Raw genomic sequence first — 20,448 nt, 5'->3', positions numbered from 1 at the left:
TTTGCTCCTATACTCAACTCCTCTTGTTATGAAGGCCAACATCCCATTGGCTTTCTTCACTGCCTGCTGTACCTGCATGCTTCCTTTTAGTGACTGATGCACTAGGACACCCAGATCTCGTTGTATGTCCCCTTTTCCTAACTTGACACCATTCAGATAATAATCTGCCTTCCTATTCTTACGACCAAAGTGGATAACCTCACACTTATCCACATTAAACTGCATCTGCCAAGCATCCGCCTATTCACACAACCTGTCCAAGTCACCCTGCAACCTCATAGCATCTTCCTCACAGTTCACACTACCACCCAGCTTTGTATCATCTGCAAATTTGCTAATGGTACTTTTAATCCCTTCATTAATGTATATTGTAAATAGCTGCAGTCCCAGCACCGAGCCTTGCGGTACCCCACTAGTCACTGCCTGCCATTCTGAAAGGGACCCATTTATCCCCACTCTTGGCTTTCTGTCTGTCAACCAATTTTCTATCCATGTCAGTACCCTACCCCCAATACCATGTGCTCTAATTTTGCCCACTAATCTCCTATGTGGGACCTTGTCAAAGGCTTTCTGAAAGTCGAGGTACACCACATCCATCGGCTCTCCCCTGTCAATTTTCCTAGTTACATCCTCAAAAAATCCAGAAGACTAGTCAAGCATGGTTTCCCCTTTGTAAATCCACGCTGACTCGGAACGATCCTGTTACTGCTATCCAAATGCTCCGCAATTTTGTCTTTTATAATTGACTCCAGCATCTTCCCCACCAATGATGTCAGACTAACTGGTCTATAATTTCCCGTTTTCTCTCTCCCTCCTTTCTTAAAAAGTGGGATAACATTAGCTACCCTCCAATCCACAGGAACTGATCCTGAATCTATAGAACATTGGAAAATGAGCACCAATGCGTCCACAATTTCTAGAGCCACATCCTTGTTCCCTGGGATGAAGACCATCAGGCCCTGGTGATTTATCAGCCTTCAGTCCCATCAGTCTACCCAACACCATTTCCTGCTTAATGTGAATTTCCTTCAGTTTCTCCGTCACCCTAGGATCTCTGGCCACTAGAACATCTGGGAGATTGTTTGTGAAGCCGGATCCAAAGTACCGGTTCAACTCGTCTGCCATTTCCTTGTTCCCCATAATAAATTCCCCCGCTTCTGTCTTCAAGGGACCTACATTTGCCTTGACTATTTTTTTCCTCTTCACATACCTAAAAAAGCTTTTACTATCCTCCTTTATATTATTGTCTATTACCCTCGTACCTCATCTTTTCTCCCCGTATTGCCTTTTTAGTTATCTTCTGTTGCTCTTTAAAAGAGTCCCAGTCCTCTGGCTTCCCACTCTTCTTTGCTATGTTATACTTCTTCGCTTTTATTTTTATGCTGTCCTTGACTTCCCTTGTCAGCCACGGGTGCCTCTTACTCCCCTTAGAATCTTTCCTCTTCTTTGGGATAAATTGATCCTGCAACTTCTGCATTATTCCCAGAAATACCTGCCATTGCTGTACCACCGTCTTCCCAGCTAGGGCCTCCTTCCACTCAAATCTGGCCAGCTCCTGCCTCATGCCTCTGGTATCCCCTTTGCTATACTGTAATACCAACACTTCCGATTTTCCCTTCTCCCTCTCAATTTGTAGAGTAAAACTTATCATATTGTGATCACTGCCTCCTAATGGCTCTTTTACCTTGAGTTCCCTTATCAGATCAGGTTCATTACACAACACTAAATCCAGAATTGCCTTCTCCCTGGTAGGCTCCAGTACAACTGTTCTAAGAATCCATCTCAGAGGCATTCCACAAACTCCCTTTCCTGGGGTCCATTACCAACCTGATTTTCCCAGTCTACCTTCATGTTGAAATCTCGCATAACCACCGTAGCATTACATTTGCGACATGCCAATTTTAGCTCTTGATTCAACTTGCACCCTATGTCAAGACTACTGTTTGGGGACCTATAGACAACTCCCATTAGGGTCTTTTTACCCTTACAATTCCTCATTTATATCCATACTGATTCTACATCTCCTGATTCTATGTCACCCCTTGCAAGGGAGTGAATATTATTCCTTACCAACAGAGCGACCCCACCCCCTCTGCCCACCTGTCTGTCTCTTCTATACGTTGTGTACCCCTGAATATTCAGTTCACAGCCCTGGTCCTCTTGTAGCCATGTCTCTGTAATTCCCACAACATCATACTTGCCAATGTCTAACTGAGCCTCAAGCTCATCCACTTTATTTTTTATCTTCTTCCTAACTCTCTAAACTCACGTTGCAGTATCTCCTTCCTCTTCCTCCCGACGTCGTTCGTGCCCACGTGCACAACTACTTCCGGTTGATCGCCTTCCCTCGCTAGGATGTTCTGAAGCTGGTCCGTGATGTCTTGAACCCTGGCACCAGGGAGGCAACAGACCATCCTCAAGTCCCGCCTTCCGCCACAGAATCTACTGTCCGTACCTCAGACAATGGAGTCACCCACTACTATGGTTCTTCCTGACTTTGGTCTCCCCGGTCGAGTCTCCTTGCCTGGATTAGAGCCACCAACCTGTCCGCCGCTCGGACTGGAAGCGTCTTCTGCCCCGACAGCTCCCAAGAGGGTGTACCTGTTTGCAATAGGCACAGCCACCGGGGCTTCCTGTAGTCCACGTTCACTCCCCTTTGAAACGGTCTCCCACCTTTGCTCAACCTGGACCCTTGGCGTGACAGCCTCACAGTAGGTCCTGTCCAGGAAACTCTCGCATTCCCGGATGGCCCTGAGGTCATCCAGCTGTTTTTCCAACTCCCTTTCAGGAGCTGCACCTGGACACAGTTCTTGCAGGTGTAGCTCCCAGAAGCTCCAGCGTTGTCCCTACCTTCCCACATCCTGCAGGAAACACACTGCACCAACCTATCTGCCATTACTTTAGTGTCTAAAAACAAATCAAGCTCAAAAACAAGTGTAACCTCCTCGCCTCAGCCTCCTCGCCGAAGACTCGCAGCTCTACATGACCTAAATTCAGTGCAAGTTCAACCCATAATCTTCTGATGCGAGTTATCAACTGAGCTACAACTGACATCTTTAAGCACATCACTTACATAAATTCACGTACAAAAGAACTTTATTTTAACTTGGTAAAGTTTCAAGTGAGTCAATAATATTTCTGAAAGCCTTGGAAAAATAAACAAAATGTATTCTGTATAAAACTGCATGGACTCAATTTTAATAGCAAGATCATGAAAAATCAAATTGATTACTATGTATCTTGTTTTTCTATTTTCCCTTTCCTAGAATAAGCTATTGATTTAGAGAGTTAGAGATATTTATTATTCCACTGCAAAGTACAATGAGGAAAAAACACAACGATTCTTCTACATAAACACAGATTTCCATTTTATTGCCACCAATACAGCATAAGAAACTACGAAGACCACAAAAAGTATCTGCACAATTATCCATCCTGAAGGTATTTATTCTTCTTCAGACTGATGAAGGGTTTCGACCCAAAACGTCACCCATTCCTTCTCTCCTGAGATGCTGCCTGACCCGCTGAGTTACTCCAGCATTTTGTGAATAAATACCTTCGATTTGTACCAGCATCTGCAGTTATTTTCTTACATTATCCATCCTGACCTCAGCCAGAGTTTAAAAAAGTGCACATTCTTCCAAATTGTAATTTAAATATCGTAATTAGTTGATTATTTTGTCAATAAAGTATATAATCCCACAAAACTAAAATCAGTTGCAGAGCAAAGTAACTTGAATAATTTATTTTAAAAATAATATAAATATAAAAATATATTTACATAATGTGATCATATTTAGGAAATTAGGATATTTTATCAGACACTTTATTTTAATGACTTTGATGCAATACAAGACAAAAGGTTTAAACATTTTTTTGATCACTATATAAATTTCTTAATTATTCATGTCTTGAAAATAGTAAACCAAAGTAATGCACTGCATAAAACTAGATTTTCAGCGTCATGTTATCTCACACGACTTTACACACAGTTTTACATTAGCAACAGTTTCTGCAACACTTACCAGGTGACTGGTGGATTCCTGCTCGTTTTCTGGTACATAGGGATAATGTATATAAAACATGTCATTTCGCACCATCTTCTTTCTCATTCGGCAGGGACCTTCTGGCATTTCCAACATCCATTTATCAAGATGTGATCCAATTGGAGGCCCCCATAAGCCTCTCTCTCGTAATAGCTCATACTCTATCTGAGCCCATTCTTCAGTCACGTACTTGAGGACATTTTGCTGTCGCTGCAAAGTCACAAATGTAATTATTTAATTGTTAATTATTGTTGGTAGGGGGAAGCAGGAAACTAAGAGATACATGTATGTTCCAACAAACCGATGGATATCAGTATGCTAAAATATAAAATGTTAGCCCAATACCAAATAAATGTTAAAAAATGCATCTACTGCCTGCTGTGATAATCTAGATTTAACAGCATAATTTTTTTTAAATCTGAAGAATTTCAGATGATCCAAAGGTGATTGTAATGCTTAAATAACTTGGTATAAACAATTAATGTTGACTAATTCAAACAGAGCAAGTCCTAAACCAATTTAGCTGTCTGCACTACAGATATATATCAGCTGTATTTTGTAATCACAAATAAAACCTGTTGTAGCAAATTCCTTTTCTGTCATATATGATGAATGCAGTTATTAATTGTTTATGTCTCTGCCCTGTGCATTAAAATTAACAAACCAGGCTGTGATGCAACCAGTTGGTATGCTTTCTACTATACACCTGCAGAAGATTGATAGAGTATTCAACGACACACCAAAACCTCTCCATATTCTAAGGAAGTAGAGGAGTTAATGAACTTTCTTTGTGGTCTGTGATCTTCAGAGGTATGCACGTCAAGGAATCATTGACCGTCTCCACAGCTGTCTCATTGATGAAGACAGGTTAGTGGATCCCTAGCTTTCCCCTCCTGAAGTCAACAAGTGGCTCCTTAGTTTTGTTGATGTAGAGAGTACGATTATTGTTCTGGCACCGTTGAATGAGATCATCGATCTCCCTCCCTGACTCATTACAACCTGTTTCTCGTCCAACAATGATGGCAGCATTGACAAATTTATAGATGGCATTGGAACTGTGTGTGGGAATAGAATGAGTAGATCACACAGCCCCGAGATGCTCCTGCATTGACGATTATCGAGAAGAAACTTGCCAAATTGTACTGATTGTGGTCTGTTGATGAGGATGCCGAAGATCTAATTACTTCGGGGTGAGCAGAGACCCAGTTTTCAGAGTATGATGATAAGGCTTAAGAGGGGTTAATAGTGTTGAATGCCGAGCTGCAGTCAATGAACAACAGACTGGTGTTCTGTTATTGTAAAAGTGATCCAGTGTAGAGTGAAAAGTCAGCGAGATTGCATACTCTGTTGATCTGTTAATGGTAGGCGTTTGTAGTGGCCCCCAAGGATTAATTATTAGGTCATCTAGATTTTGTTTATCTCTTTGAACATTTGTAAATATGCTTAACAAAGTTGAATTATCTTTTAGAGTTGACTAAATCAAGATGATCAAAAGTTATTCCTGACATTTAGACACATTAAAAAACTATTAAACCATTAAAATAATTAAACTTTTTTAAAACTTTGGGCCTTAGCTATTATGTAGAGCCATACTTATGTGGGATCAATTATCAAGAAGGGAGAGAAGCAGAAGAGTGGAAACTATAGCCCAGTTAGCCTGACTTCAGTGGTTGGTAAGATTTTAAAGTTCAGTATAAAGGACGAGGTTTCTGAGAACTTAGAAGCACATGATAAATTAGGCCGAAGTCAGCATGGTTTTGTGAAAGGGAGATCTTGCCTGACAAACCTGTTGGAATTCTTTCAGGAAGTAAATAGCAGGATAGACAAAGGAGAGTCAGTGGGTGTGGTCTACCTGGATTTTCATAAAGCCTTTGGTTTTGGGCCCCATATCTGAGGAAGAATGTGCTGGCATTGGAGAGAGTCCAGAGGCGGTTTACAAGAATGATCCCAGGAGTGATTAAGTTAACATATGATGAGCGTTTGATGCCACTCGGCTTGTACCCATTGGGGTTTAGAAGGATGAGGGAATTGAAACTTACTGAAAAGTGAAAGGCCTGGATAGAGTGAATATGGAGAGAATGTATTGTATAATGCTTGAAGATATTGTATAATGCTGTAGCAAAATAGATTTTGATGTTTACCTATTCTGCATTATACCATACAATGATCGAGATACCATTGTTCACCAATCTTTGAATTCCAACTTGGATTAGATATGACAAACATCTAAGACTTTGAATATCAATATACAGGATAGAATCAGATAATAGAAGCACAGAGAAAAAAGTAGTAAAGGAAATAATTTTGCCCTTTACCTCCTGATATTCTTTATATTGCATATCCACCAAATCTCGCACAACAGCAATATGAGTAAACATCCACTGAGATATTTCCTAAATGAAAGAGAAATATTCATGTTTATGAGGGGAAAAAAAAGACATTTTGATAAGACCACAGAAGCAGTTCTGAAAAACTATTCTTTACAACTGGGTAAAACATTGTAGCTCAGAGTGTCTGTCCTGTGTATTTATTTCACGAGGAAGATGATGCCTTGCAGAAAAGCCAAATTATCGGACATTGAATGACTAAACTCATCCATCATCAGCATGATAATGCTATATTGTTTAGTGTATGAAATTTATGCAGGCGAATGAGCAATATGCTGGAGAGCTCCAGTGTAAATGGTTTAATATATTTATTAAAAAATGAATGAGAAAATAGATAGATTAGCAAGGTTTATGGTTCACTGAGAATGTAATTTTGGTATCCATATAATTTCGAATAAAACCACCTGTATCAGGATAAGCCTGTTTTTAAATTAAATTGAAAGATTCAACACAGAAACAGGCCCTTCGGTCCACCAAGTCTATGTTGACCATCCATCACCTGTCCGCACTAGTTCTATGTTATCTCACTTTCACAACCGCTCCTTACACACTAGGGGCAATTTTACAGATGCCAATTAACCCATAAACCTGCACATCTTTAAGATTTGGGAGGAAATTGGAGCACCTGGAGGAAACCCAGTGAGAACGTGTAAACTCCATACTCAGCACCCAAGGTCAGGATCGAATCGAGTCTCTGACACTATGAAGCAACAGCTCTACATCTACCAGCTGCACCACAATGCTGTTTATATTATAAACAGAGTAAACAAGTTGATGCCAACATAATGTAGACCAGAGACCTCCCACATACAAAACCATGCTGACGATCCCAAATCTGCCCTTGTCCGTCTAAATGCCTATATCCTATCCCTTAGAATACCCTCTGGTAACTTTCCAACTACAGATGTTAAGCTCACTGTCCTATAATTCCCAGCATTTTCCCTGCAGCTCTTCGTGAATAAAGGCACAACATTTGCCACCCTCCACCCTTCCGACACCTCTCCTGTATTTAAAGACGACTCGTAAATTTCAACCAGGGTTGCCGCAATTATCTCCTGGTTGCAGCAGCGAGAACGACCGTTGGCTGGACTTGGTGAGTCACAGGTAGAGCAGGTATAAAAAGGGTGCAAACTCAACAGTCTTTGAGTGCAGGTCGGGCAAAGCACATACCTTCAAGCTCAGAGGAAGGAAGGTTAGGAGTGAGTGTGGGGATTGGCTGAACAATTAGATTGGAAGATCGGTAAATTGGACATTTAGTTAATTTAGCATCTGGTATAAGCAAGGCTTGCTAAAGTGCCCTGTGAGAAAAGTGTGAGTCTTTGTCGAGGAGGCCACACCAAATGTTGGAGAGGGTGAGACGCAAGAAGGAAATGCCAAGCAAGCTGATTCAATGAGATGCTTGCAGGATGTTGGAGGTCAAGGACACTGCTGGTGCCTCTGACTGCTACAAGTGTGAGAAGTGTATCCAGGTACAGCTCCTGAAGGACCATGTTGGGGAACTGGAGAAGCAAGCGGATGACCTCAGGTTCGTCTGAGAAACGGAGTCATTCCTGGACGTCCTACAGTGAGATTGTTACACCGAAGGTACTGGAAGAGAGAAGGTGGGTGACGGTGAGAAATGGAAGGAAACATGGAGTGCGAAGGTCCCCGGGTGTTGTTCCTCTTGAGAACAGGTTCACTCACTTGGAAGCTGTCGGGGAAGAAGATGTTACCACACTGAGCGGCAGACAGGCTTGCGAAGCAAAAAGTGCTGTTGAGCCAAAACCAAAGAGGCCGACATCAGGCAATGCCGTGGTAGTAAGAGACTCCATTGTGAGAGGTAGGGGACAGGGGTTTCTGCGGCAACAGACGGGATTCAAGGATGGTGTGCTGCCTCCCTGGTGCCAGGATTCAGGATGTCACGGACAGAGTGCAGGAAATCCTCAAGGACGAAGGTGAACAGCCGGAAGTGGTAGTGCATGTTGGCACAAACGATGTCGGAAAGAAGGGGATGGATATTCTGCAGCGTGACTTTAGAGAGCTCGGAAAAATGCTGAAAAGCAGTTCCTCCGGGGTGGTTATCTCCGGTTTGCTTCCAGTTCCACGTGCTAGCGAGAGCAGGAACAGGGAGATACAGGACCTGAATGTGTGGCTGAGGAAATGGTGCAGGGGGCAGGGATTTAGATTCTTGGATCACTGGGATCTGTTTTGGGGTAAGGGGGAATTGTACAAAAGGGATGGATTGCACCTTAACAGATGGGGGACCAGCATTCTGGCAGGCAGGTTTGCCACTGTTTCACGGGTGGTTTTAAACTAAATAAGGGGGGGGGTTGTCAAATGGGATAGTCAAGGATGGAGTTAAAAGGAAAGAGAGTAAAGGGATAGTTAATGACCCCAGAATTAACGGGAAAGAAAGCTCACAAAGGGATAGGCGAGTATGGCCAAGTGTAATAGGGATCGATGTGCAGGGTGAGATGAGTAAGGAATTAAAAGTATTGTATATGAATGCGCGAAGTATAAGAAGTAAAGTAGATGAGCTTGAGGCTCAGTTAGAGGTTGGTAGAGATGACATTGTGGGGATTACAGAGACGTGGCTGCAGGCGGATCGGGCTTGGGAACTTAATATTCAGGGTTATACATCCTATAGAAAGGACAGGCAGGTGGGCAGAGGCAGTGGGGTAGCTCTGCTGGTGAGGGATGAAATTCAGTCCCTTGCGAGGGAGGACATAGGGACTGACGAGGTAGAGTCACTGTGAATTGAGTTGAGGAATTGTAAAGGCAAGAAGACACTAATTGGTGTTATCTACAGACCCCCAAATAGTAGCCCGGATATAGGGTGTAAAATACAGCAGGAGTTAAAACTGGCATGTAAGAAAGGTAATGCCACTGTGGTGATGGCCGATTTCAATATGCAGGTAGACTGGGAAAATCAGGTTGGTTCTGGACCCCAAGAAAGAGAGTTTGTGGAGTGCCTCTGAGATGGATTCTTAGAGCAGCTTGTAATGGTGCCTACCAGAGAAAAGGCAATTCTGGATTTAGTGGTGTCCAAAGAACCAGATTTGACGAGCACTCGAGGTAAAGGAACCGCTTGGAGGTAGTGATCGTAATATGATTAGTTTTAATCTGCAATTTGAGAACGAGAAGGTTAAATCAGAAGTGTCAGTGTTGCAGTTGAACAAGGGACTATGAAGGCATGAGAGAGGATCTGGCCAAGGTAGACTGGAAAGGGATCCTAGCAGGATGGACGGTCGAACAGCAATGGCAGGAATTTCTGGGCATAATCCGGAAGACGCAGGATCATTGCATTCCAAAAAGGAAGAAAGATTCTAAGGGGAGTAGGAGGCAACTGTGGCTGACAAGGAAAGTTAGGGATGGAATAACACTAAAAGAAAAGATGTATAACACAGCAAAGAGTAGCCGGAAGCCAGAGGATTGGGAAACTTTCATAGGACAACAGAAGGTAACAAAACGGGCAATACGGGCTGAAAAGATGAAGTATGAGGGGAAGCTGGCCAAGAATATAAAGGACATAAAAGCTTCTTTAGATATGTTAAGAGAAAAAGAGTAGCAAAGTCAAATGTGGGTCCCTTGAAGGCAGACATGGGTGAAATTATTATGGTTAACAAGGAAATGGCAGAAGAGTTGAACAGGTACTTCAGATGTCGTCACTAAGGAAGACACAAACAATCTCCCAGATGTACTGGAGGACAGAGGATCTAGGGGGGTAGAGAAACTGAAAGAAATTTGGGTAGACTAATGGGACTGAAGGATGAGAAATGCCCTGGACCTGATGGTCTGCATCCCAGGGTCCTCAGGGAGGTGGCTCTAGAAATAGTGGACGCATTGGTGATCATTTTCCAATGTTCAATAGATTCAGGATCAGTTCCTGGGGATTGGAGGATAGCAAATGTTATCCCACTTTTCAAGAAAGGAGCGAGAGAGAAAACGGGGAATTACAGACCAGTTACCCTGACCGGTGGTGGGAAAGATGCTGGAGTCAATTATTAAAGAGGTAATAACGGTGCATTTGGATAGCAGTAAAAGGATAAGTCCAAGTCAGCATGGATTTATGAAAGGGAAATCATGCTTGACTAATCTTCTGGAATTTTTTGAGAACGTGACAAGTAACATGGATGAAGGGGAGCCAGTGGATGTAGTGTATCTAGACTTCCAAAAAGCCTTTGATAAGGTCCCGCACGGGAGATTGGTGACCAAAATTAGAGCACATGGTATTGGGGGTAGGGTGTTGACATGGATAGAAAATTGGTTGGCAGACAGGAAGCAAAGAGTAGGAGTAAACGGGTCCTTTTCAGAATGGCAGGCAGTGGCGAGTGGAGTGCCATAAGGCTCGGTGTTGGGGCCACAACTGTTTACCATATATATTAATGATTTGGAAGAGGGAATTAGAAGCAACACTAGCAAGTTTGCGGATGACACAAAGCTGGGTGGCAGTGTAAACTGTGAAGAGGATGTTAGAAGGTTGCAGGGTGACCTGGACAGGTTGAGTGAGTGGGCAGATACGTGGCAGATGCAGTATAATATAGATAAATGTGAGGTTATCCACTTTGGCAGCAGAAACAAGGAGGCAGATTATTATCTCAATGGAGTTAGGTTAGGTAAGGGGGAGGTCCAGCGAGACCTGGGTGTCCTTGTACACCAGTCACTGAAAGTTGGCGTGCAGGTACGGCAGGCAGTGAAGAAAGCTAATGGAATGTTGGCTTTCATAACAAGAGGATTTCAGTATAGGAGTAAAGAGGTTCTTCTGCAGTTGTATAGGGCCCTGGTAAGACCACACTGGAGTATTGTATACAGTTTTGGTCTCCTAATTTGAGGAAGGACATCCTTGTAATTGAGGCAGTGCAGCGTAGGTTCACGAGATTGATCCCTGGGATGGCGTGACTGACATATGAGGAAAGATTGAAAAGACTAGGCTTGTATTCACTGGAGTTTAGAAGGATGAGAGGAGATCTTATAGAAACATATAAAATTATAAAAGGACTGGACAAGCTAGATACAGGAAAAATGTTCCCAATGTTGGGCGAGTCCAGAACCAGGGGCCACAGTCTTGGAATAAAGGGGAGGCCATTTAAAACTGAGGTGAGAAAAAACTTTTTCACCCAGAGAGTTGTGAATTTGTGGAATTCTCTGCCACAGAGGGCAGTGGAAGCCAAATCTGGATGGATTTAAGAGAGAGTTAGATAGAGCTCTAGGTGCTAGTGGAATCAAGGGATATGGGGAGAAAGCAGGCACGGGGTATTGATTGGGGACGATCAGCCATGATCACATTGAATGGCGGTGCTGGCTCGAAGGGCCGAATGGCCTCCTCCTGCACCTATTTTCTATGTTTCTATGTTTCCCACAACTGGCATTGTCCCACACTACACAATATTTAAATAAATTAAAATTTTCAACAAATGACACTATTTTAATTAGAGACAAGACAAATAATCAAATTTAAAAAAAAATCCAACCTGAGATGTGAGGTTATTTTTACTGATTCCACTTTCCTTTTTGTTCCGTCTGGATCCAGTCAACTTCGACAGGCCAAATCCACTGCTTACTCGTGACAGTTTAGACTGTGTCACAGGACCTATAGTTGCATCTCCTCGACTCATATATTTTTTCTCATGGGCTATCAAATAAATAAATACATTTTAGATCACCTAACGTCTTTCCAGGATTTTTTTAAACAATTTTGGCAAGCATGCAATTGTGCATTAGAATTTTTGGTCACCATGGATGTCAAATGTGGTAATGATATAGTTCTGAATAGAAACAAGATTCATTTTTGAAACTACAAAGTTAATTCAGTACCCATCCCCATTATCACAGCGAATTAAAACATTTAGTTATTATTTAAAATTACTCTTTTATAATTCATTACATGTTAATCAATTTACGCATTGTCTGGCATCATTCAGATAAAGATGATTAGTAAAAACACACCCCCTATGTTTGCACTTAGTGTGCAAGTAGTGACTGTGCATTGTTCTCTACTTCTGAGTTTTGTTTCCACTTATTTTAGTTTCAGAAGTGGAATATATAGCCTCTCCACCATCATGCCTTTAGAACATTCCATTGAGTAAGAATTTCTATCCTGATCTCTTTCCACTGGCTTCAAATACTCCAGAATAAAATTATTCTCGAAGGTCCAAATTGGCAAAGCCCAAAACTATATGTAATATGATAATTTCATTCAGGGAGTTCAGTTGTCTAGTGAAGGAACTAGAAACATTAAATCAATGAGATGTTACACAATCTAGGAGTCTGAACTTCAATGGTGGACCTAGAGAATCTAAGCATTCGATAAAATCCATGGAATGTGATGGAAATCTCTTCACTTGCCAGAGTGAGTGTTTTTTCTAACAGCAATCAAGCTACTTAACATTATCAAGGACAATGTTTCTACTTGACTGGCACAGCAACCGTAACCCTAAACATTCACCTCCTCCACTGGGAGAGTGTTACTGCAGAGTCCAGCATTAACAACATGCACTGTGGTTGCCCAACAAGGTTACTTCAACTGCATCTCAAAAACATCAACTTGTCAGCTAGAAAGATAGGCAGCATCACCATATAAATACCAGCACTGCAAGTTCCTTCCTGGGTCCAGAAAATTAAAACAAAAATTGCAGAAGCTGAAAATCTGAAATAAACCCAGAAAATGCTGGAGGGGGGAGGGGGGAAATCAGCAGCTCACAGCATCAGTGAAAAGAGAAATGGTCAACATTTCAGGTCAAAGACCTTCATCAGAACTGAGAAAGAGAGAAAGCAAATTAGTCTAAGTGGCAGAGCAGGCAGGGAGGGCAATGGATGGAACTAAGGAATTGTCTGTAATAGACTGAAATGATGTGGTCATTGAATGGACATTAATGTTCTGAAGTCAGGGTATGGTTAGGACAACTGGGATGTGCTGAGCAGGCAAGAATATACAAATGAAAGAAAAAAATAGCTGCTGGAGGAAGAATGGTAAACACAAATAGCCAGTCCTGATGAAACAGAAAGAGCAAGTTATCTGAAGTTAGAGAATTAAATACACACCAGACGCTATGTGCCCAGATGGAAAATGAGCTGTTGTTCCTTGTGCTTACATTGGGCTTCACTGTAACAATGCAGGGGACTACAGACAGCAAAGTCAGAGTAGGGATAGGATGGTGAATTCAAATGCAGACAAGGGATACTCCTGAGGACTGAGTGGAATCTCGTTGGGTATGGCAGAAATAGCAAAAGATGATCTGTCGAACGTGCAGGTAGTGGGGAGTGGGGGTGGGGAGCTGATGACCAGGGGAACTTCGCCCTGGCTCTGTTCAAGAGAAATGGTGAGAACAGAGCTGTAGAAATAGATGAGTCCAACCTGGGAAGATATTACCATTCCTTCATCATCCTCGACAATATTGCAAACCAAGGTTCAAAGCAGCAGTTTGCTGCGATCAGAAGAGGTCAATAAAATACTTGCCTGCCAAGCATTACCCATATCTCGTATAAAGGGTATGCGGTATAGTTACAGGTTTTATTTGAATAAGAATATAAAAATAGTAGCCATATTTAACAAATCACCTGCAAATGTCACGTGTAAGTTATCTGCTTAGTAGAATAGTTACTTCTGGCATACTGAAATTTATTACATTAGGAATTAAATCAATAATAAGATAAAACAGCCAAGAAGTCTTCCTCCATGATTCCTGGACCATGAAGATTAATTGAGGTTAGGGTCAGGACATGAGAGCAGTCAACCAAACATAGAGAATTAGAGGTGTCGTTTGTCCTCCTGATGACAAAGGTTTACCCTTACTGCAAACTGCTCTTGAGTTGATGTTATATACCATGATTAATGCGTAATTTAATCATGATAACCTGGAATCCCACATGATAAAAAAACTACCACCTAGGTAGTTGCATCTCCTGTGGGATAACATTTCAACCAAATTTATCACTTTCAAGATATGAAGGAAGAAAATGAGGAAAATAAATTCTATATCACATTTTATGATATAAGGAGAATTTACTTTTAAAGCTGATTAAAATCGAAACCAGTTTACTGCAATTTCAAATGCAGGTACATGAATTTGGCATAAAAACGTGATGGGGAATGGTTTACATTCCCTGAACAGCAATAGTAAACAGGAGTGGTGACCTAAAATTCTTCCTGACATTGTGACAATGTAATAGTAAAAAGCAAAATTTTAAAGACATGACACAATGGATCAAAAATCTCACAATTTCAAAAGAATTAACATATCTTTGGTCATTTTTGTTACTTATCCTCAACTAATAAAGAGATACTTCCAGTCAACTCTTACTGATATCCACACAAGATGAAAAATATGCCTAAAGGAGGATAGTCAACATAACAAATAAAAAGCTGGTTGTGTTTGGCATAACCACAGTTAATTGTTCTATTGCTAGATTTCACCAGAGATCAACAGTGACAAAGTTACCTCCTGAAAGTACCAAGTTAACCTTGATTCTTCCTCAATATCGTATGCAAGTAAAATGCATTATGCAAGGTTTTAAAGGTTCACAAAGTTACATTTGATGCATAAGCATTGTAAAAACCCAACAGTAAGGTGTTTTTATATCGAAGCGATACATTTAATCTTGGCAGAGAATGGGACAATGTACATAATGCAGAACATTTTAGCACATTTCCAAGATGAATACTGGACAACCCTCAATATATTTAACCGTTTTTTTGCATTAAACTTTCAAATATTGATATAAAGCTATTGATCTACTACATTTTTGTTCTACTGATAGCTATCAGTGGCAAGGTTTTAGAATCTCTTGCAAATATAACTGGTCAATTTCTCAATACAAAAAATCCCATGTAATTTATTTCACTGGTGGCATCAAATTCAAAATTGTTTAAGAAATGAAATGAAATTTTAAAATAAATTCACCTTTACCAACTAATAAACTTTTCATGTAATTTCAACGTTACTCAACATAAATAATTTTTGAAATTAACAGTATCTTTCTTTCACCTTGCCAATCGCACCCCAACCCATCTCCCTGAACTTCCAGCCTAATCTAAACAGCAGAAACAGATAAGTCAAAATTATTGATGCCTTTTAGTGCTATTCCCAACAATTTTTGCTGTGACAAAATAAAATTGCTTACATAAAATAAGTCATCAGTTGTCCATTTGTGACTATTTAACTTCAACATTAATTTACATCTCTCACCCATATGATTCTGCCAGCACTTTAAAGCTGCATCTTCAATGAGTGGACGAGCAGTGAACAAGTCCACCAGTCCACGCTCATTTGTAGGTAGCGTTACTTTGAAAATCTCCTCCAAAGCTTGTTTTTTGCTGACAATCAGTTCAGTCCAAACCCTATTCACAGCTTTGAGAAGAAGCTGTCGACCTAAAATTAGAAATAATAAATTTAAAATAGTTTTAAATGCAATTTAAAATTTGAAGTTTACAGAAATACAGTGCCTTTAATACAAAATCAGTTAAAATACAAGTTTGCTTCGAGTCATAGTGTGGAAACAGGTGCTTCGGCCCAATTTACTCACACCGACCAAAATGTCCCATCTACATTAGTCACTCCTGCCTGTGTTTGGCCCATCTATATACTAAAACTCTCGTTTGTTTGTTCCTGAACTCCAGCCAACATGGTACATGATAGCGTGATAATTTTAGGTCCACCTTACTCACTGTATTCCCTTTGGTGCTAATGGAAGAAGTTTCATTGAAATTAGTGTTATATTTTTTAAGTTATTCACATTTTAAAGTTTAAATCTATCTCCTAGGGAGGAAGGGGGGTATGGAGAGAGAGAGGGGGAGGGAGGAAGGGAGGGGGGAGGAGGAGGGAGGGATAAGGGGGGTTGAGGGGGATGGAGTGGAGGGAGGGGAAGGGGGGGAGGTGGAGGGAGGTGGAGGAGGGTGGGGGGAGGGAGGGAGGGGGGGATAATGGGGTTTGGGGGGAGGGCGGCGGCAGTGCTGGGAGGGGGAAAAGGGAGGGAGGGAGAGAGAGGGGAGAGGGGGAAGTGGGGGAGGAGAGGATGCTGCACCATTGCAGGAGAGGTTTGGGCCCAACGGGTCCACTTGGTCTAGTATCCCTCCAAACCTGTCCTACCCATGTCTGTCTAATTGCTTCGTAAATGTTGTGATGGTCCCTGCCTCAACAACCTCATCCGGCAGCTCGTCCCATACATCCACCACTCTTTGTGTGAAAACGTTACCCCTCTGACTCCTATATAATCTTTCCCCCTTCACCTTAAATCTATGCCCTCTGGGTTCTCGATTCCCCCACTCAGGACAAGAGACTGTGCGTCGACCCGATCGTTTCTTCTCATAATTTTATGCACGTCTATAAGATCACACCTCAGGCTCCAGCGCTCCGGGGAATTCTGGAGAGAATTCGATTTAGCTCTTAGGGCTAAAGGAATCAAGGGATATGGGGGAAAAGCAGGAACGGGGTACATATGTTAGATGATTTTCATGATAATATTGAATGGTGGTGCTGGCTCGAAGGCCGAATGGCCTATTCCTGCATCTATTTTTCTATGTTTCTATGGAATAGAGTCCCAGCCTGCTCAACCTCTCCCTAAAGCTCAAACCTGCAAGTCCTGGTAATATCCTTGTAAATCCTCTCTGCATCCTTTCCAACTTAGCAACATCTTTCCTATAACATGCACCGAACTGAACACAATACTCTACACGCAACCTCGCTCTACATTCTGGCATCACCAGAATGGAGAGAAGAGTCATCGAGCACCACAGAGGCAGCGAAGAAAGCCTCGAGATGGCTCTGGATCAGGAGAGGAGGTCCATGGGGAGGAGCGAATGCCACCTGAACCCAAGTCGTGGTCTGATCAACAGGCATGTGAGTGAGGTAAAAAAAGAGGAAAAGAGCCGAGCACTTATGCGAGGCGTACAGGGGGGGTCAATTTTTTTTTGAATATTTACACGCTAAATGACCAGTTTTAAGCCTCTTTTAGTGCATTTCAAAGTAAAAACGGATATTACAAAATAATGTAAATAAGTCACGGTATACTAATAACATTTATTATTTTTATTGACTTTCAAAATGTTTATACTTAGTGATTTGTCAATTTATTATTTTCCTTCTCCATGCCTTTTTGTTACCTTAATGGTGTGTTTGTATTTTGCTTTGGCTGCTGCTGATAACAAGTCCTTCTTGGACTGGGCTTTAGAGGTGGGGGCTGAATTTGGGGGCTTTGTAATCCCAACAACTTTTTGTTTATTTCACTACTACAGCTTTTTCCTTTTCCTTCTCTGCCTGGTATTCTTTGTATGAAGCGCACGCTTACCGAGTCTAGAGCAAATGTACGACTAGACTCGTTTACCAGCGTTTTACATGTGCTTTGTCTAGTGCATATGATAGGTTATGCATTGCAAGAGAAAGAGTCATAAGAAAACGGTCATTACAAGTCTATAAGTTTTCTTCATTTCTTTTCTTTTTTTTCCTTTCTTTTTTTCGATCCGATTTCTCCGTTGGTAAACGCGATTTTGGCAAAGTGAAAAACGCAGAAATCATGCAAAATACGCGGAAAATGGATTTTAAAAATGCGGAAATCCGCGTTTGTGCCCCTGTCACTCGATAGCGCGACAATTTGTGGACCACTTTAGTTACCTTTGTCCCGAGGACCCTTTCATCCAAGTTTCATTCAAATTGGTGATATATTTTAAAAGTTATAGATATATTAACGTTTAAAAATTACCTAAAAACCCCCCGATTTCTTGCCATGTTCCGTGTGTGACATCACAATGGGACCCGCCCGACTGATGGCCAATCGGGGGGGGGGGGGGCTCACAATGACCACTGGTGGCGGGACCCTCCAGAGTGACGTCCCACGTGGGGGGAGCGTCGCCCATTAAAAAAAAAAAAACTTTAACATTTTACTTCCATCCAGCTCGACGCCCGATTGGTTCGGGTCCCACATGGGGGAATCGCCGCCCATTTAAAAAAGAATGTCCTTCCATCCAGCTTGACGCCCGATTGGTCCAGATCCCACGTGGGGGAAGCGCCGCCATTAAAAAAAATCCTTCGATCCAGCTCGACGCCCGATTGGTCCAGGTCCCATATGAGTCAAGTCAAGTCAATTTTATTTGTATAGCACATTTAAAAACAACCCACGTTGACCAAAGTGCTGTACATCTGATTAGGTTCCAATGGAAAAAAAAATGAAACATACAGTAGCACGCAAACAGTTCACAGTGCCTCCTCAATGAGCCTCAAATGCTAGGGAGTAGAAATAGGTTTTGAGCCTGGACTTAAAGGAGTCGATGGAGGGGGCAGTTCTGATGGGGAGAGGGATGCTGTTCCACAGTCTAGGAGCTGCAACGGTAAAAGCGCGGTCACCCCTGAGCTTAAGCCTAGACCGCGGGATAGTGAGTAGCCCCAAGTCGGCCGACCTGAGGGACCTGGAGTTAGAGAGGGGGGTTAGAAGATTTTTGATGTAGGGGGGGGGGAGTGTCCATTTAGGGCTTTATACGTGAATAGGAGGAGCTTGAAGTTGATTCTGTACCGTACAGGGAGCCAGTGGAGGCCAGAATCGGGGTGATGTGGTCCCTTTTACGGGTACCCGTCAGGAATCTCGCTGCGGCGTTTTGGACCAGTTGCAGGCGGGACAGGGAAGATTGGCTGATCCCAGTGTATAGGGAGTTGCAGTAGTCTAGGCGGGAGGAAATGAAAGCGTGAATGATTTTTTCTGTGTCGTCGAATTGGAGGAAAGGTTTGATTTTAGCTATGGTTCGAAGTTGGAAGAAGCTGGCTTTTACCACAGCGTTGACTTGCTTATCAAATTTTAATGCAGAGTCAAATATCATGCCGAGGTTTTTGACATGCGGTTTGACTAGGCAGGATAGACTTCCAAGACTGCCTGTTATCAATTTGATGGAGTCGGGGTGGCCGAATAGGATGACCTCAGACTTGCTCTCATTTAATTGGAGGAAGTTCTGTGCCATCCAACATTTTATGTCCTCAAGGCAGTGTAAGAGGCTGTTTAAATTTGACTGGTTGTTGGGTTTCAGGGGGAGGTAAAGATGAGTGTCATCGGCATAGCAGTGGAAAGAAATGCCGTGCCTTTGAATGATTTGGCCAAGGGGGAGCATGTATAGAGAGAAGAGAATGGGGCCTAGGATGGAGCCTTGTGGAACTCCGCAGGAGAGGCTAGCTGGAGCAGAGGAATAACTGCCTATGTTGATGGCGAAACTCCTATCTTTGAGGTACGAAGCGAACCAGCTCAGGGCAGTGCCATCAATGCCAACCGCGTACCGGAGACGGTCAATAAGGATGGTGTGGTCCACTGTATCGAACGCTGCGCTGAGGTCGAGAAGGAGCAGGATTGCACAGTCGCCGGTGTCGATGGCGAGAAGGTCGTTGTGTACCTTCAACAACGCAGACTCTGTGCTGTGGTGGGCTCTGAAACCTGACTGGAAACTTTCCAGGATGGTGTTTTGGTGCAGGTAGGGCACTAATTGGTTTAGAATTGCCTTTTCAAGGACTTTTGACAGGAATGGCAGTTTGGAAATGGGTCTGTAGTTGCTAGGCACGGTGGGGTCTAGGTTAGGTTTTTTCAGTAGGGGCTGGACCACCGCGTGCTTGAAACTGGTTGGAACAGTGCCAGTGGCCAGAGAACTGTTGATAATAGAGAGGATGCTGGGACCGGCTATTGCAATGACATCCTTCAGAAGGGCAGTGGGGGCAGGATCAAGGGGGCAGGTTGCAGGTTTCATAGCGGAGACAAGCTTTGCAAGGGAGGATAGAGTGACGGGTTGGAAGCAGTCCAATTTAGATGAACAGATTAGTGAGACAGCTAGGTCACGGGTGGGAGGGGAAATGTTCATTCTAATGTTCTCAACTTTGTTGGTGAAAAATTTCGCGAATTCTTCGCACTTAGCAGGGGACCCAATTAAGCTGGTACTGGGGGCGGGACATATGACAGAGGTAATTGTTCTAAATAGGACCTATTTAGAACAATATGAGGGGGGGGGGGGGCACCTCTGCTCTTCCCGCTGATATAAACTGCCGTTTCCTTCCAGCTTCCTGTTACTGAGCCTG

General features: G+C 42.5%; 1 protein-coding gene across 3 annotated transcripts in view; it reads right to left on the bottom strand.

The window, feature by feature from the left end:
* wdfy3 (WD repeat and FYVE domain containing 3) overlaps positions 1 to 20,448 on the bottom strand; it is a 271,504-nt gene that overhangs the window by 65,718 nt on the left and 185,338 nt on the right. For all 3 annotated transcript variants that reach the window (XM_078402045.1, XM_078402054.1, XM_078402063.1), the window contains 4 exons: positions 15,598 to 15,780; positions 11,884 to 12,044; positions 6,362 to 6,439; positions 4,026 to 4,256 (listed from right to left, as the gene is read on the bottom strand). In XM_078402045.1, the coding sequence (XP_078258171.1) occupies positions 4,026 to 4,256; positions 6,362 to 6,439; positions 11,884 to 12,044; positions 15,598 to 15,780 (653 nt within the window). The remainder of the gene's footprint in view (positions 1 to 4,025; positions 4,257 to 6,361; positions 6,440 to 11,883; positions 12,045 to 15,597; positions 15,781 to 20,448) is intronic.

The sequence above is a fragment of the Rhinoraja longicauda genome, chromosome 1 (genome assembly GCF_053455715.1).
Source record: "Rhinoraja longicauda isolate Sanriku21f chromosome 1, sRhiLon1.1, whole genome shotgun sequence".
NCBI classification, from domain to species: Eukaryota; Metazoa; Chordata; class Chondrichthyes; order Rajiformes; family Arhynchobatidae; genus Rhinoraja; species Rhinoraja longicauda.
Note: the sequence above shows the minus strand (reverse complement) of the source record. Positions and strands in the feature narration are given on the sequence as shown.